Below are 25,110 nucleotides of genomic sequence, written 5' to 3' on the forward strand. Positions count from 1 at the left end.
TCGCGATAGACAATTGTTTGTGTGTGTTTGTGTGCTCGCGCGTGTGTGTGTGTGTGTATATGTGTGTTTCACAGCAACATAGCGGCACATCGAAGCTGAAACGCGATTGGACAAAATAAATATCGAAATACATAAGCCACAAATGACTGGAAACAAGACACGTGGTATGAAATGAAGACAAACGACTCTTCGAAATGAATTATTACCATTTCATGTGAGTTGAAAATATAGGACCATGCTTCCAATATTGTTTTGGTCAGCAGAGTCCATGGCCGCACACTTTTTTTAATAATTTAAAAATGTTGGATTTGAGCACGGGTGTGTAGACTTTTTATATCCACTCTACATAACACTCACTTCAAACTAAAACTTGTGTTTGCCATTATCCTAAACAGAAAGAGACACAGTCAAATAACCATGTCCCGAAAGTAAATCATTTGTCGATTTATTTGCTGTTTAAAATAAAAGCACGTCAAAAAGTAGGACTTTGGTGTTCACCCTCTCACAATTTATTCACCACTTCCACTTGGTTGATTTTACTCCTTGTGGTTAAGTTCCAGAGCCAAGCAGTGTCAAGGGCATCCAAAATTCATTCACACAAAAAAAGGGACGCTCAAAGCAACTGATTAGGTGGACTGATTAGATTAATGCGATAGTTATTATTTTACTGTTTAGTGAGCCACCATTTAATTTTAATCAAAGATTCCCCGTGCTGTTTGAACATTGCTTGGATTCAAGAAAACGGGAAACAAATTCAAGTCTGTCTCAAATGATGGTTTGTTTGGTATTCATGAAATCTTCAAGATGGACTGTTTTGTATTTTTCGAATGCGGAAAGAATATCATCTTTAGAGCCTACAGGCCACAATAACAGCCCGAGGGCATTCAGCCAATGAGCAAGAGTCAAGGTGGAGTCTCGGTGTGTATGCTTTCTATTCATTTTACATGAGCTCCTAATTACCGTAACCTCCTGTGGCAAAAGACATTCTCCCTTCAAGGTTGTCCCTACCTCCTATGAACTCGGCTTACTCGACCAAGAAAGAGGGCAGAAGAGAGTTTGAATAAAATAACTCCTCAAGCCAGGAATATAAAATATAAATAGAGGGGCGGTGGTAACAATAACATAAAACAAGCCATTAGCTTCACTCTTGCATTTGGCTTGCACACTGTAAGGAGCGAAAAAAACAATTGTACGGCATTCAGAAACGTGAAGCATTGTGGTTCGTTATCAGGTCTCCCCTCCAAAAAAGTTGACAACATTATCTTGTGTTTTCCTTTCAGACCAAAAATCAATGAAGAGTTACGGACTCTGATCTTGCGAATGTTGGACAAGAACCCAGACACCCGAACCACCATCCCTGAGATCAAGGTAACATGAGAGAGAAAACAAAATGGGTGAAATTTACTCCACGGGCGTCCGTCACTTGATGCTTGGATGTCATCGCTCACACTTGAACTGTTCAAATTTGCCCGGCATGCTCCAGCGCATGATTGAATCCGTTTTTCACCCAATTGAGGACTGGGCACAAACGAACATGAGCGGCGGGGATAACCGATATCTACAGGATGGCATTCCCTTTTCCAATTAGCTTTTTGCCTGACACAATCAAATTATGTGTCTATGAGTCATCCTGAGTCTTCTTCCCAAGAGACTCTGCTATGCTTGTGTTTGTGGCTCAAGACGTCATTTGGCTGCCAGGACATGCATGTCCTTTTGCACACTGTTGATGCACGTATTAATTTGAATTGGTTCTTTGCAGTTGTTAAGGACATGCAATTCCTGTTTGGTCTTTATGTTTCGGAACTATTCAATGGCTGTGTAGATTTAAGTTAAGCTTTATCAATAAAGGCAGATGTTAGGCACTATATTGTTTATATATATGTATATAAAGAAACATTACTTTGGAATACAAGTAACTCGTAATCTGAAATATATTACATCTTGTAGAGTTTACTTTTCAACTCATTCACACTCATTTATGTTGCGCAACTCCACTCAACATGATCTTAGTCCAATTTTTCTGATACACCAAAGCTAAGATTCAAACCCCCAAACCAAATCTAAACTATGAGCTTGGTGTGTTAAACGTTCGGCCAGCAGGATATGTTAGAATTAGGATCTGAATTTGAAAAAAAATTATTCAAATATTTAAGAAAAAATATATTTCCCATGCTATAAATTGCTTTGGAGAATAAGGCACCCCTTCAATGAATCATAATTTCAAACTGTTTTCATATAAAAGGGTGTACCGCATTGTAAGATGCATAGATAGAAGCTACAAGATAGCGGCTGAGGTTGCATTATGCATCCACTAGATGGAGCTGAATGATCACAGCATAGGTTGCGCTTATCGGAGCGAACCATGTCCGTCCGTGTGTTTAGGTGGACCAATGGGTCACTCGGGGTGGCACCGACCCCCTGCCTCTGGAAGAGGAGCACTGCTCTGTGGTGGAGGTGACGGAAGAGGACATCAAGAACTCAGTCAAGTTTGTTCCCAGCCTCTCTGCTGTGGTAAGTCAAATGAAATGTCTTCTCTTTTCATCATACTTTAAGTAGCTCGAACGGGTTTTGAATGACTAGGAGATCATAACAAGTGCCATGTTGAGCTTTAAGCTCAACATGGCACTTGAGCTAAGGAAACTGCACTTAAGCTAAGGAAACTGAAAGTGTTGGATTTTTTTTCTGGCATTTCAAAAATGCAAGAAAGATCCTTTCTTCCTATCGCCTCTCGTCGTGTCCGTGCATCCTCCTCGCCATAATAACGCAGTCGTCTCAGACGTGGTATATAAAGATGCTAATAAATCAGACACCTCAATTAGCATCAGGCTTGATAAATCTCATTTCTCATGCTAAATAATCCAGTTGAGTACACCCCCAGAATGCGAATGCTATATTCATTTAGTTTCATATTCTTGCAAAATTAATTTTGCCTATTTGGCTGACGCAATTCTGTCGCTGCGCCCCGTTAGTAGATCAGCTTCCACCTCTGTTTGCCTGAGCAATCAAGTAAGCAACCCTTTGGTAAATCAGGCCCCGACTGCATAAGCAACTTAGTCCCGTACTGATCCAACACGACAATGCAAAACAAGCCCAAAGCTGTTGTACAGTTTGAATCCCATTCGTATTGTGAATTTCAGATCTTGGTCAAAGCCATGTTGAGGAAACGCTCCTTCAGTAATCCGTTTGAGTGTCCGAGTCGAAGGGAAGAGAGGTCGATGTCGGCACCCAGCAGCCTGCTCATGTAAGTCCAGACCTCAGACTCATCCGGGGTCTTTTTGCTATTTTGTGAATAAAGAGCACAAAGGTCCAAATGGTTGCTCAATATTTAAGGTTGCTTGCGGTCGAGGGCTCCGGTTGCTACTTGCCTCCTGTCTCCTCTTTCTCTTCTATTAGACGAGCTAGCGTCGCTGCCGCAGCTCTTACTGCTGCTTTGTCCTGTCACCATAGCGCCATAATTCATCCTATATTTGTATGCAGTGGCGCTTACTGGCTTTTGTAAGGGTTTCTTTGTATGTTGGTGTCAGACATCAGGGACAAAGAAAGGATTGGATGGGGGAAAACAAACAAAAACGCAGCGATAAAGACCCAATTGGGTAATGTTTCATCACATCCCGGAATGCTTTTAAAACAGCAGCAAATTGCTGCAGCAGGGGTGCATAAAATGAACAATTGCCATGGCAGCTGGTTTGAACAAAGCTTGGTTTATGTTTGCGGGTCTGCATGGCTCGTACAGAAACAAACATCCTGAAAATAAATGTATCACCTAAGCGACTCAATCACCATTTTTGCCCTCCTGATGAGTCATTATGAGACGCATACGGTAGTCGCAATTCCAATGGAAATTCCTTGTGAATCCTATGAAATGGGACAAGAAAGAAATTAATTAAATGGCGGCGAGCATTGAAATATGCCCTTCGAGGAATATGATCCTCCAAATTCAGACAATCAAGTAAAGCCCCTGCAGGTTGACTGATGATTCATCCCAATGATTGGAAGAGAGAGCATCAGTAGTCGCCTCCACCAGCTGCCATTTTTTTCCCCCTCCCGAGCTCCGGAGGTTTTTCGTTCACAAATGGCTCTCCATCTTTTCTCCTACTTGCTGCAGGGACTCTTGGCCTTTCCGGCCAACTTTAAAACTGCACCCATCACTCAGGTAACACGTGCCATATACACTCACCAGAGACATCATTAAGTACACCTGCAAATGTGAAGGGGATCCAGAATAAGAGCTGTATTTTGTCTTCAGCTTTTAGAAAGCTGACTGGAAGAGCAGCAGTAAGCACACATCAACAAATACGAAATTCTGACCAAACAAAAAAAAAAGATAAATCAATAAATAAATTATACGGATGAATAAATTACTGAATGTGATCGAAATAATAAAATAAAACTAACCAACCAGCCAACAAATCATGGCGAGCGATGATGTCAGAGCGGCATGAATTCAACAATGTTTTTTTGTGATTGTGGCTATACTTCACCGGGGTGCCAACGACTCTGCATCCCACTCACAGATATGTCTCATATTTTTGTCACCTATTCCCAATGACTAAGTCACATCACACGGCAGTAGCACAAAAAACAGCTCTCGGTATTATGCGGCACAATTGAACTACTCTGAGCAGAACACCTGTCACACAATCTATTTAGCATTCAATACATCTCTGGTTTTATTCTTTCTGATAGAAATGGGTTAAAATCCACTTGTGCAAATGAATAAATTAATGCTGCTACGAGTACTAATAATCATATTTAATAACAATAATAAAATAATAATTAATAAACAAATTGTTTTCGTGTGTGTGTGTATATACACACACACACACACATATACACACACACATACAGGTGTATCTCATTCAATTGTTTTTTTCAGTAGTTCAATTCCATAACTGAAACTCAACCATATTGAATGGATTCATTGCACAGAGAGTGAAATATTTCAGGATTCTATTTACGGTATTTGGTGATGATTAGAGCTTAGAATACAATATTTATATAAGAAACCATTGAAATAATTGTAAAAATAGAAATGAAGTAGGAGGTGGCCATCGAAAAGTATTTTAAAAGTGTTGAAGGCATCTATGTCCATAATAAGTTTCCCTTTTTGAATTGAAATTCAAATAAAGACCCGTTTTTCGATGATATTGTAGCTGTCCCAATTAGATTAAAAAATGAGTTTGCAATTCACAGAGGACATGCAGTAAATTTAAGCCTTGGTGAAAGTCAGCCGTCTCATTGTAATGTCTGCAACATTCTCAATACAAAGTGCTACAAAGTGCTTTTGTATTGTGCTGATTAGATTATGCAGGTGTACCTAATGTTGTGGCAGGTGAATGCAATGTGTCCAACATCCACCGCATCATCGGCCTCCGCTTGCCTCGTTCTTGAGGTCCTTTCCCACCTCTGACTTTCTTTGTCATTTTTTTCCTGCCGCCTCTGCTGTCATTTAATGCCGTCAGATGCAGTCCTTGTGTATTTAATGCTCATCCGTAATGGACGTTTTTCACTGGTTCCATTTGAAGATGCCCGTGTATTGACAGTCATTCTTCTTCTTCTTTCTTTCTCTCGAATGTTTTTTTTTTTCCCCCAGAAAGAGCAGCACAGGTGATGGACCCAGGGACGGAGAGCTGGAGGATCTGCATGAAGATGAGCCCTCGTCTTGAGTCTTGGACATTTTTTCTTCAACCTCTCTTTCCCTTTCCTTTGCTTCAACCGTTATTTGCTTGCCACTTAATGCGCTACGCAGCAAACAGGCATGGAAGTCCAGTGTTTGTATTTTTTTTCATACTCGGACGTGCTTGTGTTTGAACTTCCTGTTGACCTCGGAGTGACATTATTCCTCTCCGCCCCCCCCTTTTTTTTACTCCGCTTTTAATCATTTTCTCTTTTCACGTTGGCCTGTTGTGGAAGAGGAAGGAAAAGTCAAAGACTGGACCTTGGCTTCCTAGTTGGACACTCTACGTGGCGTGTATATTCCCTTTGAATGACTTACTGCAGAATTTTTCATTTTTTACCAATTATGGCTTATTTAATTTTTGTAAATAAATGTCTCAAGGTCTTATCGGGGTCATTCCCACAATTCTTATATCATATTGTTTACTCATTCCTATGTTGCCTTCTCTGCCCTTGAAGCCTGTGAAATTTCTTCCCAAAATAACGACAACCACACTTTTGACAGTGATCACAAAGAAAGCGGCCCTTCACTTGAACAGTTTTTGCTCTTGGACAGACCGACGGGGACATTTTATGACAAGAGTCTTATAAATATTCCTGGAACCATCTCCAGATTTCATAACAGGGCAACGACAAGAGTTTAGCACGATTTGGCCGTCATACACCCCCATCACTGATTTGAAATGAAACAATCAAATTGTGTTTGAAGTGGAGTCCTGTAGAAAAATATTCCATTTGCCATTTTGGAATTATAGCCTCTCTCTGCTGAGCCCCTCAATTTGCATTTTAATGCTTGAATGAAAATCATTTGCAGTCGCTGAGTTGAGTGCTTGAGGTCAAGAGCCCATAGATCACCAAATGACGATTGTCCTCCCTTGAGATATTTTACCAGGTCTTCACTTGATGCTTGTTTGTGGGTCTTTCTGTCTTTAGTAAGTGACTTGAATTTGTTTTCCAAATGTCTGGAGTTCAGTCATTTTTTGGGGGTCATTATCAGTCATCTCGCGACGGTTTTGTCAATTTTGTAGCATTTGTCTCCATGTTAGAACAGAATCAAGCGCTTGCACTTTGCACGCCCTCGATCGGTTTCATCCTCAGGGTCGTCCGGTGAAAGATGACGAGGGGGAATATTGCTCCAACTAACATTGGAGAGCGTTTTGCATCCCGTTTTATCAAGTCTGCGTACTTTGAAAGAGTTCATGGAATCACGAACGCTGCTGACAGCCTAACCGCTATTGCATCAAGGGAGAATGTTCGCTTTATTTCCAAAGTGTTGACAAAAGAGATGTTTCATATTTATGTCTTCATGTGCAATTATCAAAAATGTGTCGGCATCAAACAGCAAAAGTGCTCTATTGTTTTGTACATTTAAAAAAAAAAATTCTTACTGTACCTTGAAGTACTGATGTGGGGAAGTTTCAATGAAGGGCTTTTTTTGTGTGTGTATGCAAAACATTCAATGTGAATATTTTTTTTCTTTTTTAATATGTACATGTCTGTGCCGCTCACTTTTTTTTGTCCAAAACCCTCAGGCTCTTGTCTACTGTGATTTGGTCATCAACCTTCAAAGGTAACCCACTGCTTGCACTTTACATTTACTGTAACTATGTCACTCTTACATGAAAGACATGCAACATCTGCAAGACTAATATTCATGATGTGCATCCCCTTTAAAAAAAACAAAAAAAAACAATAGATGCTTTACTCCTGGGTGCTTATTTACTTTTCACAGTTTTGTGCTAATATTTCAAGGTATTCAATGGTAAAAGCAGCAAATAAAATAACTTACAGAAGCGCTTTCTTTCACTTACCCGATGTGCTAAGTTATAAACTTTGAAATCTTCGCTGAGGCATGTGTCAGTTAACCTCTTGAGTCGGTATATAAGAGAAGAGGCCCCCCCAAAAAAGGTCAACGTGTAATGACATACCCTTGCGGTATTCTGCAGCTCCAAAATATCGAAGTAAATAACCTGCATGTTTGCTTTTCTGTGCATCCTCAATGAAAAGTTGTAACACTTGCAGGAATGCTACTGTTATGCATGTTGTTTGCGATTTATGCCCAGCAGCATTTTATGATGCATACAGTTAATATATTCTTACATGGGAAATGTGAAATGTGCCCCGGTGTCGTTAAAACGGGGCTTTTAGAAAAGATGAAAATGGATGCTGCAATTATTGCACTGGAATTGATTTAGGGTGAAGCAAAATGGAGGAATGTGAGCTTGCTGCTGTGTATTTGACTGTCCTGTTCCATGTTGAAAGTCTGTGTTGCGTTGTTTGGTACATTTCTTGCATGTACTTTGCTGAACTCATTTGTTCGACCACGTCATAAGAAAAAAACTAAACGGTATTATGAAGTGTTTTAATGTGGATGTTTTTACCGGTTTGAAGAAAAATAAAGATATTTTAAAGTGTATTCATGAGCGGGACAGTGTACGAGTGGCTAGCATGTCTGCCTCACAGTCGAGAGGTCCCGGGTTGCTCAATTCAAACCTTTTAGTGTGGAGTTGGGTACTGCAGCTTCCATTCACAATTGGGGGGGAAAAAACTGGCATGTTAGCCGTTATTGAAGATGGGAAACTGCCCATTGGTCTAAATGTGAATGGTTGGCGTGCAGAGGGCTGACTGGTCGATAAAAGTTGGGTAGATTGAAAGGCTTCAGTTCAGGCGTGATCCCAATAAAGCCAAGCAGGAAACGTATGAATGGAAAATGAAATCTCCTTTTGACAACTAAATTAGATCCGGTTGACTTCTTTTTGAGAAGTCCGAAATTAATCAAATAAAGATGAGCTTAACATTTTAATCGAACTCATGATTTACAAATTCAGAGATGACAATATTTATATTTTAGCATCAATTACCGGTACATTGTTTTTTTTTAAAATAAGAGCTTCTAAACATTGGTGCTGGTCTAATACGTTTGTTAAGCACTGTACATATTTCTTGGAGCGAAGCAGAAACATTCCACTCTCATACGGTCACATTGTAAATACAGTATCTACTTTACAAAGCTATTTTTGCATGCCTTTTGTACATCTTGATTTAAGACTCAATAAATATGGGACAGAATCCAAGGTTTTTTCTTTTTTTTTTTGTGTGTGTGGCCAAACTACAGTATGTTTTATTGAATTCCATTAGGATCACGAGGTTCACACAGAGATGAAGTTAGTGCGACAGCCGGACATTCACACACAGTGTAATTCTTGCTTTGACATTGACACCGACAGGTAGTACAGTAATTGGTAATTGATTGCACGACGCACAACACAACTGATGTGGATCCCTGGTTCCCTCCACCCATCGGGACACTCGCTTTATTAGGTGCACCACCGCAATCAAATTCCAATGCAAATGGAGGGGGGGGGGGGGTTTGCAAAGACATTTTGAGCATGTTATGCTAAATATGAGGGTGGGTATTGTTTTTTGGGAATGTCGACTTTCACTAGATTTTTTTTCAGTATGCTATTTGAGTTAGGTACATTCATTCCAGCAGTTATAAAACATGATATTAATGCTTTTCTGATGACGTCGGGCAAGACTTTGTGTTTTTAAATGCAGAATTATTTATACAGCCATTGTGTTGGATTATTCATGTGTACCAAACTGAAAGGCATTTTGGAAAGCCTACGCATGAAAAAAAAAATCTATATTCATTTTACGATTATGTTGCTTGTGGTCAGTTCCCAACGGTGTTCACTATTTCGACATTCATAAATTGAATCGTGAGTTGTTTGTGCAAAGTCATTGTACTTCCGATACGACCTCACTGAGCTTGATGAGATCAACCTCAGAAGAAGATAGTTGTCCACAGTTCACACATCTGCAAACGTTTTTGTTGCATGTCGTACATCGTGAGGAACCGCGAAATTGTCAACTGCAATTTAATCGCTTTGTTTTGCTACCACAATTAGCTGTAGTTTCTTTTTGGTTTGTTTGTTGATGTGGGTCGATGATGCACAGTCAGGTCAAAGACATTGTCCTCTTGTGTCCATTGAGAAGGAGTGTTGACTTGTGTCTTTTTGAAGGTTCCACTGTATCACATAAATGCAACGCAGCTTCTGTGAAATTCTTCCCCGTTGTCACTTCTGCAAGGGAATATTAGTGGAAGTCGTAGAAATAAAAGTTAAACTCCTGTATTGCAATAAACGGTATAAAAGTAAAATATCCATGTTGCTTTGCTAACATTTTAAACTGAGAACCCCCCAAAAAAGAATTCAATTAAAAATGCAAAATTAGCTCTTGATCACAATTTTTAAAAATACTGCATACGTTTTTTTAAAAGAAAAAGATTATATTTAATTTTAGAATGTGAGAAGTTTATGATTTTAAGACAAAACCTTCACTAAGAATCATTGTTGGAGCAATTCTCTTAAATATGGCCAGTGAAGAAGAATTTCTCACGTCTCCAAATCTGTTGCATCAGATTCTTTCATGCTCCCCATTCCACACGCGCAAGTATTTGAGTTGTTGTTACATCTTCTATTCATGTGGAATTTTACAAACCCACAACTATGCACCTTCCTTACTGGAGCATAGTTGGTCTTTCCTTTTTTCTTCCTTTTTAAAAATGAGTGTGTGCGTTTGTGGGTTTTTTTAACTACCCGACATTTTCAAGGTGACACCAAACGTTTGTAACCAACAGCATGTGCCAAGCAGAGACTCTTGCCAGTAGCAGGAGCACTGTCATCAACGTTAGCCACTCGAAAATGGGCTTTTCATCACAGATATTGAGTAGTGGGTTAAATCCGTTGAAAGGGTTTACAGGAAATTTTCATTAACACTTTTTAGTTGATGATGACCATTCAACTGTTCAAAGTCTATGCAGTGCACAGATCTGGAGGTCAAAAACACCACAAAATAATAATAATAAAAGCAATTCCTTACTTTGGATTCGTCTGTCTCTGTACTGCCTGCTTCTGAATCATGGTCCTGCATCACAGAAGCACAGGAATTCCCCTGTTAAGAAAACCACTCAAGGGAGTGTGCGTAAACTCATGAAAATGAGACTCATGACAGGTGTGTTACAGTGAATTAGACAGCTACTCTAGACTCACATTTGACCGAGCAGTGTCTTGGCCTGGTCTTGTTTTGGCTTCACTGGTGAAATAGACGCTGCTTGTGTCTAAACCGAGCGACTCGCTGTCATGCTGTGAATACAAAATGTCCTGCCTGGTTCATTGATGGAGAGCAAACTGTCTGGCATGATATATATGTATGGAATGGTTTCCTTCTTTTCAGCCTAGAATATTATACAATATAGGGGAGCATTCATTGAATAACTGCAGAGTGCTGCTGTTTCGGTTGTGAGGTAGATGTAATGGATACTTAGTAAAATGAATAATATCAAATCGGTATGTCGATCCTCTCTGTAAATGAACAGTTTCTGACCTCTGCCGCCATCTTGCGGCCAAACTAACAGATTCGTCACTGAAACATTGATTGACGAAGGCAGACCTTGTATGTGGCTTACCTGTCCGTGTGTGTCAGTGTATTTGAATTTCATGTTCTTGTAAAATTCTCTTTTGGGAAGCAAATACAGCAGCACCAAGTCACAGACAACAGTAGCCTGAAAAAAAGGTATTAAAACTGTTTGAGATATTTTCAAATTAAAATGTTTTTTTTTCTTTGTAAGACCAATAAATAATGAGAGAGTCAGTACCAACATACCACGCCAAAAATGCCCACTCCGGAGCCTATTGCTGTTAATGTTGGGATGATATCAAATTTTCTGGCCTGTCAATACAGAGTAAGAATGTTTCAGATTCAATGCGGTAATAATGCCCACATGCGCGGAATAAAACGTGCAGTCTTGACTTTTAGCCTCATATGAATGTTTTAGGAATTAGAAAGGAAGCAGGGTTTCATGAGAAAACCTACATGTCAACTTCATAATAACTGATAAGGTATCTCTCATGTAATAAATATCAAAGTAAGTATTTAATAATGCTATGTCAAACGAGACGGAATCAGCTCCTATTGCTGTACTGATGATGGGCACTTTCGATGAAGGGCTTTTTGAACTCTTTAGAAGAGGTTGATTGTATTTTGTACGCAAAACATACAGTGTGTGAATACTGTGTTTACATAATGTATATTACATTTTATATATATACTAGCTGGTTCGCCGCCCTCCGGGCGGCTCATCAGCTAGTTCCTGCGGAAGGCTGGTAAGGTGGGCCTTCGGCCCACAAAAGTGTTGTTGCTTGGTTCAACTTTTTGTTCATCTTCATTGCTTATCGCGAAAATAAAGAGATGCTTAGCTCTACTAAATAACTAACAATTTCATTGCAATGCTTGTGGGTAGACAACATTTTTTCGCTAAGATGCCCGCGCGATCGTAGTGAGCCACTGCCTGAGCGGCGCACTGGCGGCGCGCAGCGGCGCGGTGAAGTAGGTACGTTTTGAAAAGGGACAGACGGAAGGACAGGCCGCGTGCGGGACGACGCGCAATATATATATAATATATATATATAATATATATATAATATATATATATATATAATGTTTTTCTTTTCGTTTTGACGAAATGATGCTATACGATAGTGTTTTTACGTCTTTGCGTGAAGTTTAGCGCATTGAGTTTTTAAATATGTGCACGTTGTTCATTTTGTCACGCTTCTGCTCTCCCCCTACATTTCTCTGGAAAATGTTGCTTTCATAAAAACCACTGGAGCAAACAATTATTGTGAAGCATTAGGTACCATTTCCAAGAGAGCTCTTTTAGGAAATCTCAGCAGATTGTAGAGGCATACATAATGAATTGGTCAGTGTTAATACTTCCACAAATACGTTAGGATTTGACTTACCAGCGATTGCACAATGATATCTATCCGAATGCCAAACACTTTTAGGAGGGTTCTTTTTTGTTCCTTGCCCTCCATATAATGTTTTGCATACCTGAAAGAGTTATGGAAATGTTAACATTATATCCATGCTCTCATTTACCACATCACACACACGTAATTTTCTCCATTCTACTACACTACTCATCATTTTGAGAATCAGAATTAGGAGGCACTGAAAGTAGAACCAAAAGCACACACAACAATGCTTGAAATAACTACGTAGTAACCATGTTCATCCAAAGAAATATGCCTACACACCTAAAGTTGTAGCCAACTGATGCTCTGGCTTTGTCTGTCTCTTCGGGGTTTCCATACAGTCCATGGAAGTTGTATGTGGGTTTGCAATATTTTACATCCACATCAAAGTTGCATGTCCAGTCAACCACGATGCCAATGGCCCCTCCCTGCACAAAATGAGCAACACAAAGTGTCATTATAATCAGAAGCGAACAAACAAAAAGCGCTCTGTTAAAAACTGAACTGGTTTGAAATGTCCCCCCCAAAAAATAAACAATTATAATATCCCTTCCCATTCACAGCCAATTGTTCACATTAAACTTACCACTTTGGCAATTGTTTCAAAATTAAAGCCAGACTCCTTGACTATGTCTCCCAGTCTGAATATGGGACACAGTGGAGAATCTCTTGTATTGTGAAGACATTTGTTGATATATGTTGCATCAATGCCCTCGACAAGGTTACTCCTGCAAAAACGACAACGTGAACATCTGGGATTTTTGTTACGCATTTTCCTGCACTGTACATTCATAAATTTTCTATCCTGCTTGTCCTCACTAGGGTCACGGGTCAGTTGGAGCCTATCCTAGCTGTCTTTGTTTTCCTGTTCACGTCAAGCCGGTCCCTTGTCTCGACCAATCGGCTTCCTCGGGTACTCTTATCCAGGTGCTGCTCGTCTCGGCAGTTTGCTTGTATTGAGTTCTCTGCTTTATTTTTGTCTTTGTCGGTTGATTGCTTCTGTTTCTGTCATAGTCAAAGTTCCCTGAGTGAGTTTGGTTTTCTTGGGCCTTTTCCTCTATAATTCCGGTTTTCTTTTCCTTTTGTTTATATTTTTTTTCTAGGAGTGAATGTTTTTTGAGATTCCTCCTGCTCCCCAGTCCTGCCACCCTGCTTTCTTGCACTTGGGTACTCCAGCGCCAGGAAAAACCAGCTTGTGACAGTAAGTGTAAAACGAAACTCGGCGTTGCATTGTGTGTATTGAAAGATGTATTTTAAAGACCTCCCAGTAGGGTGCAGTGCAACGCCACTGCAAAAAAAAAATAATAATAATAAATAAATAAATCCAGTATTGACATATTATTAGCTAACAGAATCAGCCAGAACCAAGCAGGAGGCAGAATTAGTGCCGTGGCTCTTTTGGATCGGATCTCTTTTGATATAATTATAGCATGGACGTAATTTGACTTGTTTGTTCATATCTTAGGTAGCAATGTTCTTTTTTTCTCTTTCTTTCTTTCTTTCTTTCTTTCTTTCTTTCTTTCTTTCTTTCTTTCTTTCTTTCTTTCTTTTCACGAGACTTAGCAACAAGTATTCTATAATGTGTCAAATGTATTTGGAAGAAATGAGTCCTTTTGAATGTTAAATAATATTGCTAACTACTGTTATGTTATGATGCACATTAGCTAAAAAAAAATGTCACCAGTGATTATTCTTTTCAATGCACCACAGATTGGTTTGGGTAGATTCTCATAACCATAATAATTCTATAATATTGTTTCTTTTTAATATTTAGCTTGTGCATTTTTTCTACAAAATGCTTTCTAGGTTCATCACATCTAAATTTTGGTCATGCATACCTTGTCACACCAAATATGGGGAATGTTACAGAGTTCTTGATGAACAGTGTGTAGTTCTCTGCAGACCTCAAGAGGGGAGGGCTGGAGAAACAAGAAAATTGTACAAGCTCTCTTTCTTTGAAACAGGCTAAAGAATAGTAACAATTCAGGGTTAAGAACTTACTCTGGTATGTTGTGGTCATTCTCAACAGGGCACCATGCCAGAACCTCGCAAGTCTTTGTTGCATTATCACACACACCAGTCATATGTCCTTGAAAGAAAAACATCCATCAAAATATCCAGAATCGCTGCAGCACTAGCCAAGTACATATTATTTTGAGCGGGCGCTTAGGGGGTGGGAGCTGGGAGGGGGGACATGTGCCACTCCAAACATTTTCTGCTTCCACTTGTGATCGACTTATCTTTAATTAGCATCAACTGTAGCAAGCGAGATGTGAAGCAAAGCAGATGCTGAATTTGCCGATTCCCTTCCCTCTCTCTCTCTGCGGCTTCTCTATCCGTACCATAGATGAATTCACAGTCGGTTTCCTCGAAGGCATTTGGTCATTCGCCATAAGCCTCCTCCCCGACATCTCCCTAGCTTACTCGTTCTCGTGAGATGACCGACGCTCCGAGTGGCGCCTCGATGTAAGCTTGATTGGTACACACATCAAGCAATGTCTTAACTCTTCGGTTTGATGTGGGGAGTCATGCAGAGGACATAAATAGTTAAATATTGAAAGATGGAGGACACGAAATATGCCGAACTATCTTTGAACTGAGTGACAAATTAGATGTTGGGCCGATAAAAGTAGCTCTCATGTTTGTTTTTAGTGGCTTGATATCAGCTCATACGTAGCACGAACATTGAGTCTATTTGCGTAGATGGACGTATGCATTTATTTGCTTAAGGTGGAGATTAGACACATGCTTGAATGTGAAGCGAGACAAGATAGAAGCATGCACAAAGTCCAGGGGCAAGAATTAAAAAAGAGACATCAAATGTTTGCCAACGATGAGTCTTCTTTTCTTTTTCTTTTTTTTTGCACGAGTTCAACTTATAGCAGTTCTCATTAGCCAAAGCCCATTTTGCAAACACAAGGCCGGTGAGCTCTTTATCTCATCCGTCCACTCGGCATCATCATGTCTTAAAAAGGCTTTGAGAAGTTTGAGGAGGGCTATAAGTCTGAGGCCAAGTCAAATACGAGAAGAATAGCCAGGAGTGATCTCTTGGTTTCCCCCACAGAAAAGTAGACGGTTGTTCAGTGAGGACTGGTGCGGTCACACACTGTCGGGCCGTCAGGATTTACCATGTCCCGTACGTTTGAAACTCCCTCCTTCGCAGTCGGCGTCAGAGCTACAATTGTGCTTGCCTGGGAGCTGTTGGAAATAATGAACTGGGGTTAGTTTTTTTTTTTCTTCTTATAGAAGTTAAGAAAAAGTCAGCCAATGTACAGTGAAACCTCCAAAGTTGGTTCGCTGGCAAGTTTCTCTGGCCATTTTTATGGTCGTTTGCATTTATGTTATGATGGACCTCTGCCTTTCACGGGGTGGTGGGATAGGAACCGGGACAGCTGGTGAACAGCAAAAATCCACATATAATTGGCGCCCGTCGAAATGCGTTGAATTTCATTCATAAATATCAAATGTGATTATTGTAAAAATCTGTTCATTGAACTTACTGTCATCTTTATTTTTAAAATGCCTCCCTGGGTCATGGCACAGTTGCATGTGATTTCCAAATCCTGGACATGGGCTGTTTGAGCGACATAAGACGCAGTGAATCAAAGTGTAGAGGTGGCTGGCTGTTAACTGCTTAACAGTTAGACACTCTTGTGTGTTGAGTGACTCAATGCAAGTTATGGCAGGTGGCGTGTTTATTTTCATATTTCATATTTTCAAGCTCGGACTTCCCGCTCCTGAGCCACTTCTTCTAGCTTCCAAGGTCAGCTGTGTGACTTAGTCTCTTCAGCGTGTCCTGGGTCGTCCCCGGGGCCTCCTTCTGGTGGGACATGCCAGGAACCCCTCACCAGGGGGGGCGTTCAGGAGGTATCCTAATCGAATGCCCGAGCCACCTCATCTAGCTGTGATGATATTATAATTACGATGTAATGAATTAGCAAAAATGAACCATGAAATAGCAGTGGATAACGGATGGCAACCAACTGTTGAGGTGAGTTGAGGAGGCTTCTCTAGAAATAAGTAGTCCTTGGTTCTCATCTTGTGGCATTTATAAATATTTACAGCATAAACCTTTTGGGGATGGGCATCAATTATTCTGATTTTTGCTATTCGCTGCAAGGCACGCTCCCTATTTCCTCCAACAGAAGTATTTTGCTCAGTTTGTAATGAGATAAGAGACAAATTTTCAAATCAATCGAGAAGTGATATTTACTATAAATACCAACATTGGTACATGTCTGTGGTACGATCACTCCCCCAAAAAATGGAAGGCACACTCATCGTTAGTTTACACACCCCTCCAATTTTTACCACCGTTGTAAAGTTCAACTTTGGTATTTTCACTGTAAAATGTTTTTTTAAAAGTGTCTGAAATACACACGTACGACCATAATTAGTCTTTTGACAACCAAAATCAATGCAACAATGTTTCCTATTTGGCACAGTTATAAAAACAGTTTTGGAATGAGACCCTCTTTCTGTTTTATTTTAAGGTTTTTGGACACCTCTATGATATAAATACAATATGTCTGAGTGAAGGGGTAGGGAGGAGAGGGACTTGCATACCTCCGGACACTTTCCCATCTTTTGACCTTCCGTGATAATGTAGTTAGTCATCACCACAAATGAAGAGTCTCCCTGTGGTTTACAGAAGACAAATAGTTAACAGTATGTTAAACAGTCACATAATAAATAGCCAGATCCAGATGATTGTGAGACTTTTTTTTACACCGCGAACATCATTTACATTTAATACAGAACCTACGCAATTGTTACTTGACATTCCAAAGTTTTGAGCATTTATAGAGTTCGTTAAAAAGGGCTGTCTGGTATATGGACCGACCACCTGTGGGGGGGAGGGGGAATTTATAGTAAAGTCTGAAAAACTAGCACAGTTCAGCCTTCAGGGGGGACTGTTGGGTAGAATTCAGAAAATCCTACTTTTTCTCCGAAATGTTTTATCTGTAGAAGACTGTGCATGTTGGATCACTTTTGCCAATGGCTATCGAGAGCTTCACCTCTGTTTCGTTCAAGAGGCAGCTGAAAACGTGGCCGATCACTCATCAACACTCGCGAACACTCAAAGACTCTTACACGGGCACTTGATGAACAGCACCTTCTAAAGCCATTTGCCTGTAAGCACTTAAAAAAATACAACAATATATTCATGGTAGCTCAATATAACTTGCACTTCACCCATTTTATTCCACTTGTTTTACAGTTAACTGCGTTTTTGTAAGGTTTATTTTTATGATTTTTCTCTGGTATTACAGAGATGTGCAAACAGTGTATTGTCGGTGCTATTTCTGTGTTTTAATGTATGCGACTACAATTGGAAAATTATTATACGGCTAAAATGTATTTTATCGACGGCGATGCTATCTATCCCATTTAAATAAATATGTACATAAATAAATGCTGTTGATTGTGAACTGTTCCATTCGTTCCCCATACATTTCAGATTTCCATCATTTTCATAAAATTCCGTTAATTTATCATGGATTGAAGTACTCTTCGTGGCTGTAATTCCTACACTGAAGAAAATGATGTGTTGAATTTACTCAATTTAATTTTGGCTGCACACAATATAATCATCTTAGGTTAGCTTCATTTTTAAGTCGTTGTAGAGTCGCTTCTCTTTTTTATTTTCCAGCGTCCATGCTAAAAATCTCTATTTTTTAAGCCCTTTAATTAAAGCTAAAAGAGGTACACATTCACTCAACCCGTTGCGGTGGTGCGAACGGCAAAATCCGAAGAAATGAAAGTTGTCTTTAGTTTAATCGCATGGCAGTTGAGTGTTTTACGTAAGCCGGTCGTATAATTGCAAAAAAGGTCCACACCCAACACCTTACAGCCGAACAAGACAATCCACCGAGCCTTTATTTCTTTCTCAGAGTTAACAGGACCCAGGAACAGTTTAGGTAAACAAAGAAATATATTGACCGCGGTCTTTTCATCGACTGTTTGCTCTGTGCTTTATGAGACACAGGCGAGAGAGCACAAAGACACCTTGAGGTGAAACTGAATCTGTGCCCGTCCTGTCATGTGTCCTCGTTGATTACTTCTGGCATGAAGTCAAGCTAACAATGACGTTATAAACCTTGAGCTTTGTCGCCAGGTGGTCGCCGTGCAGCTTTTGGGGAGAGCAAATCGTACTGTTTTCATCTCGAATGAGTCTGATTTTAATGAACTGACAGTTTGATTTATTGAGGCAAGGACAATGGTGACTTGAGATGTCGACCGGGTTTGACAGTGCGTCCAGTGCGACGCCTCGATTCGCGTTTACCGCAGTGGTTGAACTTTATGAAGAACGTTGCCTGTGGGAATCGCCACGAGCAATCTAGTGACTAACCTGCGGCGGGAAGACATAGTCAGCTACATCCCACACTCTCTCCTCTCCGCTCACGTTGGTGTAGCCCACTCCTTTCATTTTGGTAAAGACGGAGCTGACCGCCGTGTCTGTGGACTGGTACCCTTTCTCGTAGATGAACACCCACCTGTACAGGACAAGGGACGCAATCGGTCAGGCCCGTCATGACCTCAGAATCCAGCTACGCCCTTGCCAAGCATCTGAGCTCACAGGCAAGGACACGTTCGGGATAGTGTTGAATTGACATGACGCACTGCAATCTTGCCATGCCAACAGCATGCCTCACGCGTGAGTCAGTGGAGTTGCATAATGTCGTGGACTTCTACTTGAAATGTCGCAATAAGAGAGAGTGATGGATTATTTGTGTGCTCATATGACACATGAATAGCTACCTCACACAGTAAGATGGAGTATTTGAGCAGTGACCGTTTCCTCTGTGGAAGTCATTTGTCAGGGCTTGACTGAAGCTACTTTTTGTTGTTTGTTTTTTGTCTGACTGGCTTAACTTTATGTCTTCGCCAAGGAAAAAGAATTCTCTTTTGACCTCTGACCTGACCATTGTAGAATCTCGGATTCATATGCCTTAAAGAAGTCATTTTCTGTAGTCTTGTTGCATTCATTCTCATGAGAGTATGACAACACTGCATACACTTCAGTTCATTTTTGTAACTTCTATCGGTCATCTCAAATACACTGGTGCACCATTAGGTGACATCTCCATACTTTGTGTCATTAACTATTCTATTCCTTCACAATTATTATTTTATCTTTCCTGTCGTTCTGAAAAAAAAATTGACTTTGACAAAGAATCTTGTTTCGGATGTTTTCTGGTAAAGTCTAATCTTAAAAACTTTGCGTCAACCCCGCCCCTCACCACCACCACCACCACCACCACCACCACCACCACATTTATATTCTGTGTCCCAATAATTTTCATCACCTTACGTTGGAGCTATTCTGCAAAAAAAAAAAAAAAAGACTATAAGCCCTACCATCGTTTCATGAATACTTTTAAATTTAAAATGATAATCGACCCCACACCACAATGCCTTTCAATTTCATATCTATTGTTGCGATGTATGAAGATAAAAGCCTCAAAGGTTGTCCAAGCACTTGTGGATGCAACAATACAGTATTTGTACAAAAAGACAAAGCAGCAAAGTGGCCGTCATTATTCGAAAGTGCATTCTCTCATTTTCAGTCAACAGTTTGACAATTCAGTTCAGACCTCTCTTCCTATCCGTTCTTGGGTAATCCGCTTTCCTCCCCCACTCGGTTGGGTAAACTGAAGACTCTAAATGGTTCATAGGCATGAATATGAGTGTGAATAATTCTCGGTCTATATGTGCCCCATGAGTGGCTCGCAACCAGTCCAGGGTGCACCCTGCTTCAGGCCTAAACACATGCTGGTATAGACCCCGGTTTACTCACAATCCGATGAGGAAAAGCACTACAGGCACATTTATGCATCAGCCTATGAAGCTTTAACCCAAATGAAAACATTTGAGTTCTAAAGTTGTTTTTAGGTTATTAATGCAATTATCACAATTAAAAATTGACCAGCCATGCCATGATGACCACTTGCATGAGATCACATTAAAAGAATATTAAAAATAAATGTAACAATTTTGCTGTGAGTGAGGTTTGTAATTGCATAGAAATGAATCATCCATAAATATCTAACATTTCATTTAGCTGTGTTACAGTAGTTAATGCATGCATTTGTATTTCTCAGTATGATGTGCTGTGCGCGACAGCAAACTACAACCACATGAAACGTATTATTAAAAGAATACTTTTCGAATATTGTCAGTCAAAACTGGACATTACTTTTGTAAAGGAAGAATATTTAACACACTTGTGTTGGAAATCATTAGATCTCATCTTTTTATTGTAATTTAAACAATAACAAAAAAATAGTTTTTTAAAAGCACTATAGTGTCAAAGCTAATGCATGCATTATGGTCTTACAAAATTAGTGAATTTTATGTCTTAAATGTCTGAAAAATAATTATGACAAAAATACAGCGTGTTGGAGTTTCTGGTTGTGTTTTAATTGGAAAATGGTGTTGCATGTTCCCGCCGTGCCTGTGTGGGTTTTCTCCGGGTACTCCGGTTTCCTCGCTCATTCCAAAAACATGCATAACAGGTTAACGGAACGCAGTAAATTGTCCCTAGGTGTGATTGTGAGCCTGAATGGGTGTTCGTCTATGTGTGCCCTTCAACTGTCTGGCAAGTTATTGAGGGTGTGTCGCCCCTACTGCCCAAAGACAGCTGGGATAGACTCCAGCACACCTGCGACCCTTGTGAGGGTAAGCGGCTCATATAATGAATGGATGGAGCGAAATGGAGTGTATGCAAATAAGCCAACTTCTTTTGGGTAAATCAAATGATGTCAGTTTATAGGAGAAGTGTGGGAAACTAGAGCTCATTGAAAGAAAAACGAGAGCCTGGAAAAGCATGAAAAATGGAAGTCTAACAGTGGAAGTGAGATCTGTATCTGTATCTGCTGCGACAGAAGGAGAACAGCGGCAGAAAGGAGGCCTCTTGATGCGCTAAGGGCTTTTCTTTCACCATGCTGTGCTGCCGCGATTACCCGTCAGTGTTTCAAACATCACCATCCGTCTCACATCTCAAACAATGGGTTGTCATTTTTGTCACTTTAAATGTGACATTCGGGGAATTAATTAGGTTGGGGTTTTTTTTTCAATTTGTTCATTTTTTAGACCAGTCGTTTACGTCTGGCTTCATCCAAGATTACGTTCTCGGCTGAAACCCTTTTCCTTTTCATGTTGTATTTTAGGAAAGATTAATGCAAAGCACCATTTGCTCACTAAACTGTTGAATTTTCATGCCTTGGGGAGGAAAAAAAACTCAATGGAGATTGAGAGTCCACATATTTATGCTTTCCTTAACACTAAGAAGAATGCATAGCTCCAGAAATTAAAATAAAATCTAGATTATATGAAAAGCCAATCGATGGTTCACTGATCCCAGATGAAGACATCCAAATTAGAAATCATAATCACATTGTGAAACCCTAATACAAAAACACATGAGCCCAGCTAAATGTTTGAAAGACGGTGCAAAATTTAAAACCAATGTCAAAGTGCTGCTTCCACAAGGTTAAACTAGGAATGATCTTTCGTGGATCTTCAAAACCCTCAAAAACATGCTAGCATATCCTCCTCTAATGGCTACCCACCTGATAATACTCTAATTCTAATTCTGTACAGTAATTCACACCCTGACCAAAATCTTTTTTTTCTTTTCTCAAAAAAAAAAACTCATTTTCCCCCTCATAGTTTTCTCTGCATTTTTGTGTCTGACAATTTTGAGTTAGTGCAATCTTTTGCACTTTGACATTAAAGGGCTACTTTGACATTTTTCGACTTATTAACCCTTTCATGCACCTTGTAACCTGATAACATGATAAGATGTCCACTGTAGTAACCGCTGTCCCCGAAAGGGTTAAACACATTCAAACCAATCCTTCAAACATTTATAATTTGCTTATACCGTATATAAAATGATTACTTTGAAAAGCTGCTAATTGTCAAAGGCAAATAACTTTTTTTTTGGAGGGGGGGCGGGATTTTGGGGTGGCTCTGACGCTACACTGACAATTATCCAAAGCATAACCACATTCTGAATCAAAACAAGGGCATGCTATCAATAAGCTAACGTTATATAATAATGTTATCAATAATGTTACAAAATACTTTTAGAAATGCCATTAAAAGACAATGGACCATGGACAGTGGGCTACAATTGGTCCCCCAAACCATATTACGGACACTCGTGAATGAATGATGAGTCTTCCAATCTATTCGTTATGAAATTTGATAAGGATATTAAAATTAGCAATTTTTAGAATAATGACATTTTCAACAAACCGCTAATCACAAAAAAATGAACGCGACAGCTTAAATATACCCATGTATTAAATCCTAATTGAATTTAACTCAGTTTAACTTGAAGGTGAAGTGTAGGTCATTACATATGTTTTACACACACACACACACACACAAATTGTTGAAGGCAACACTCCTCCGCACTGTTTGGCAGGGAATTGGGCAGCACTTGATTGTTATCAATGCTAGCATATGTCCCAACCTGTTCATCAGACACAGTTCCTCGGGTTCTGCAGCCTAAGGTGCACGCACACACACACACACACTTAGAAGTAACTCAAACAACAAAACACAAATCAGCATGCAGTCCTGGCAAGTGGTCCAAAAGAAAGCAGACCTTTGAGGAGACATTTAGTGAAGTCATCATACATGTCAGTGCGCGCATGTTTGTGGATGCAACGAGTGGGTCAGCTTGCACGTTTGTTTCAACTTGAAGAAGAACGAACGATGCGAATCATCAATCTTTTCTCCTTAGCATCAGAGACATTCAAAATCCAATAATCCTTTTATGCAAAATATAATGAGAACGATTGGGATGAAGAAGCTGTTGGAATTCAGGTCACGCCGTGAGGCCACTCCAAACAAGCCCGGACTTTCTGGACAATGCAAACTTCTGTATTCTAGGCAGCCAAGACATAAAAGTCTTACCCGATGATGTAAGCCAAGACCCCCAGCTGGATGAGGCGACAAACCACCCCTACTCTCCTATTCCTGACCAGCACCTGGCGCGGGGTCTCATACTCGAAGAAAAAGTCAGAGAGGGCGTTGGTGATTTGGCTCTTCATTTTCAGGTGGCTGACCAAGCGAGAGGAGGGGGCTCTTCACCTCACTCGGAGCACCCAAACGCTTGCGCTCCCTCTGGACTGCTTCCCCTCAGCAGTGACGAAGGTCTTCTGCCACCTCTTCTCTCTCAAGGAATGTCGGATGCACTTCAAGAGAAGTCTTGACTTCCTCCCTCTCTCTCTCTCTCTCTCTCTCTCTCTCTCTGTCTGTCTGTCTCCCTTCCTCCCTCCCTTCCTGCCTTTCTTTTGCCCCTTTAGCCTGTGGATCTTTGCATTTATTAACTGCTTCATCTTTTATTATGTCTTTGGCTCAACATTCACATAGTGATATTTTGGGGAATTACATATTTTGTGTATGTTGTTTCGAAATGAGTCTTGTTGCTGACACACACACACACACACACGCACACACACACGCACACACACACACACAGACGCAGAGGCACTTGCGCAAAGGAGCATGTGCTTTCTTTAAGCAATCAAACCTTATCATCATCTTCTTGACACACACTTCCTGCATGTGAGGCGGAGATAGATGCCACAAAGTTGAGACGAATACACATTGCCTGTTTGCCGACCCCCGTGCCACTATTTGCAGACATTAAGCCGCCTTATTATCATCATTTCGAGTGATGGTGTTCTGACGGACAACAAATTGTGCTTCCGCCTTCCACAAGGTGCTTTGAATTTATAATTTGAGTGCCGAGAAAGTAGATTATGTCTTATCTGTATGATACTAAGTACAAATAATAATCTATTTTAAATAAAAATTCCACTCAGGCTGAAAATCAGTTTTTGTTGAATTTACTGAATTTTATTTCACCAAGAGGTTGCAAAAAAGTAAAATCACATACCTATTTTTTTTTTATCTGGATCCAGATAAAACTAAGAACTCTCGAACGGCTCAGGTTTTGTCTCATCTAACACAGGTTTGCCCTCAGAGTGATCGGGAAAGCCTTTGTGTGTTTTACTAAAGGAGACTCGAGTCAATTGTCAGGACGTACAGTAGAGCATAATTGGTTTAGAAAACGGTAGAGCAAGTATACTCGAATTAGTGAGAATGTTTTCAAGGAATATACACAACAGTGGCCCTAGCCCGTGGTTACAATGAGAAGCTTAGGATACAAATGGTCTGTGAAGGAAATATTTGGTTGTCGACGTCAGTATCCGATAACAGGCATTGGGTGTATGTAGTTAAAGCTTCCAAAAATGATAAAGAGTGTTCAAATGTGCTATGAACACATGGACACCTCTACACCGATGAGAATAATTTATCGATATATTTATAATTTACACAAACTATAATTACTGTTGTTAAGAGAGGAGTGAGGTAATCAGTCTGATTGTCTCCGACTACCCCTTTTTCTCTTTCTCTCTCCTCTTTGGCAACACTGTGTGGCTGTTCTGAAGTTACTAAAATGGTTTTCATATTATGTTGCATGAAACTCAATTTTTATAGCTCAGTTGGCATATATATAAGGGTCAGTAAAAGAGAAAACGATGGGTCAGACTGACATTGGTCTCCAAATCTTTTGCAGGACTGAGGT

The 25,110-nt window shown here is 40.1% G+C and overlaps 2 protein-coding genes across 9 annotated transcripts in view; one reads left to right on the plus strand and one right to left on the minus strand.

Annotated features, from left to right (window-relative positions):
* Positions 1-8,214, plus strand: part of camkk1a (calcium/calmodulin-dependent protein kinase kinase 1, alpha a) — a 42,683-nt gene extending 34,469 nt beyond the window's left edge. The window contains exons 13-17 of one of the 2 annotated variants that reach the window (XM_052047854.1): positions 1,281-1,368; positions 2,383-2,511; positions 3,138-3,241; positions 4,106-4,153; positions 5,594-8,214. In XM_052047854.1, coding sequence (XP_051903814.1) covers positions 1,281-1,368; positions 2,383-2,511; positions 3,138-3,241; positions 4,106-4,153; positions 5,594-5,666 — 442 coding nt within the window. In that variant the 3' untranslated portion in view covers positions 5,667-8,214. The remainder of the gene's footprint in view (positions 1-1,280; positions 1,369-2,382; positions 2,512-3,137; positions 3,242-4,105; positions 4,154-5,593) is intronic. The other variant, XM_052047855.1, reaches the window with a different exon arrangement.
* A 565-nt stretch (positions 8,215-8,779) lies between these two features.
* p2rx1 (purinergic receptor P2X, ligand-gated ion channel, 1) lies at positions 8,780-23,825 on the minus strand. 7 transcript variants are annotated; one of them, XM_052047931.1, is made up of 14 exons: positions 23,430-23,825; positions 18,850-18,994; positions 17,064-17,135; positions 15,638-15,695; positions 14,499-14,586; positions 14,336-14,416; positions 13,084-13,225; positions 12,780-12,925; positions 12,483-12,573; positions 11,344-11,409; positions 11,147-11,242; positions 10,731-10,823; positions 10,561-10,632; positions 8,780-9,785 (listed from the first exon to the last, which is right to left on the minus strand). In XM_052047931.1, exons 1-14 carry the CDS (start codon positions 23,564-23,566, stop codon positions 9,756-9,758), a joined length of 1,317 nt encoding a protein of 438 aa, XP_051903891.1. In that variant the 5' UTR covers positions 23,567-23,825; the 3' UTR covers positions 8,780-9,755. The 7 variants fall into 7 exon arrangements, with proteins under 7 accessions (XP_051903891.1, XP_051903890.1, XP_051903892.1 ...); XM_052047930.1 differs by having other exon boundaries at positions 15,626-15,695; positions 23,430-23,822; XM_052047932.1 differs by having other exon boundaries at positions 8,780-9,761; positions 15,626-15,695; positions 23,430-23,813.
* Between the last annotated feature and the right edge of the window lie 1,285 nt (positions 23,826-25,110).

This window comes from Hippocampus zosterae, chromosome 16 (assembly GCF_025434085.1).
Source record: "Hippocampus zosterae strain Florida chromosome 16, ASM2543408v3, whole genome shotgun sequence".
In the NCBI taxonomy this organism is placed as follows: domain Eukaryota; kingdom Metazoa; phylum Chordata; class Actinopteri; order Syngnathiformes; family Syngnathidae; genus Hippocampus; species Hippocampus zosterae.

Excerpts from the sequence above, each read along its gene's own strand:
- p2rx1 (XM_052047930.1), bottom strand. The coding sequence starts at position 23,566 with ATGAAGAGCCAAATCACCAACGCCCTCTCTGACTTTTTCTTCGAGTAT. Across the intron at positions 14,417-14,498 it reads AATGACCACAACATACCAGA|CCCTCCCCTCTTGAGGTCTG; the intron begins GTAAGTTCTTAA and ends TTGTTTCTCCAG. Across the intron at positions 11,243-11,343 it reads GAGTGGGCATTTTTGGCGTG|GCTACTGTTGTCTGTGACTT; the intron begins GTATGTTGGTAC and ends CCTTTTTTTCAG.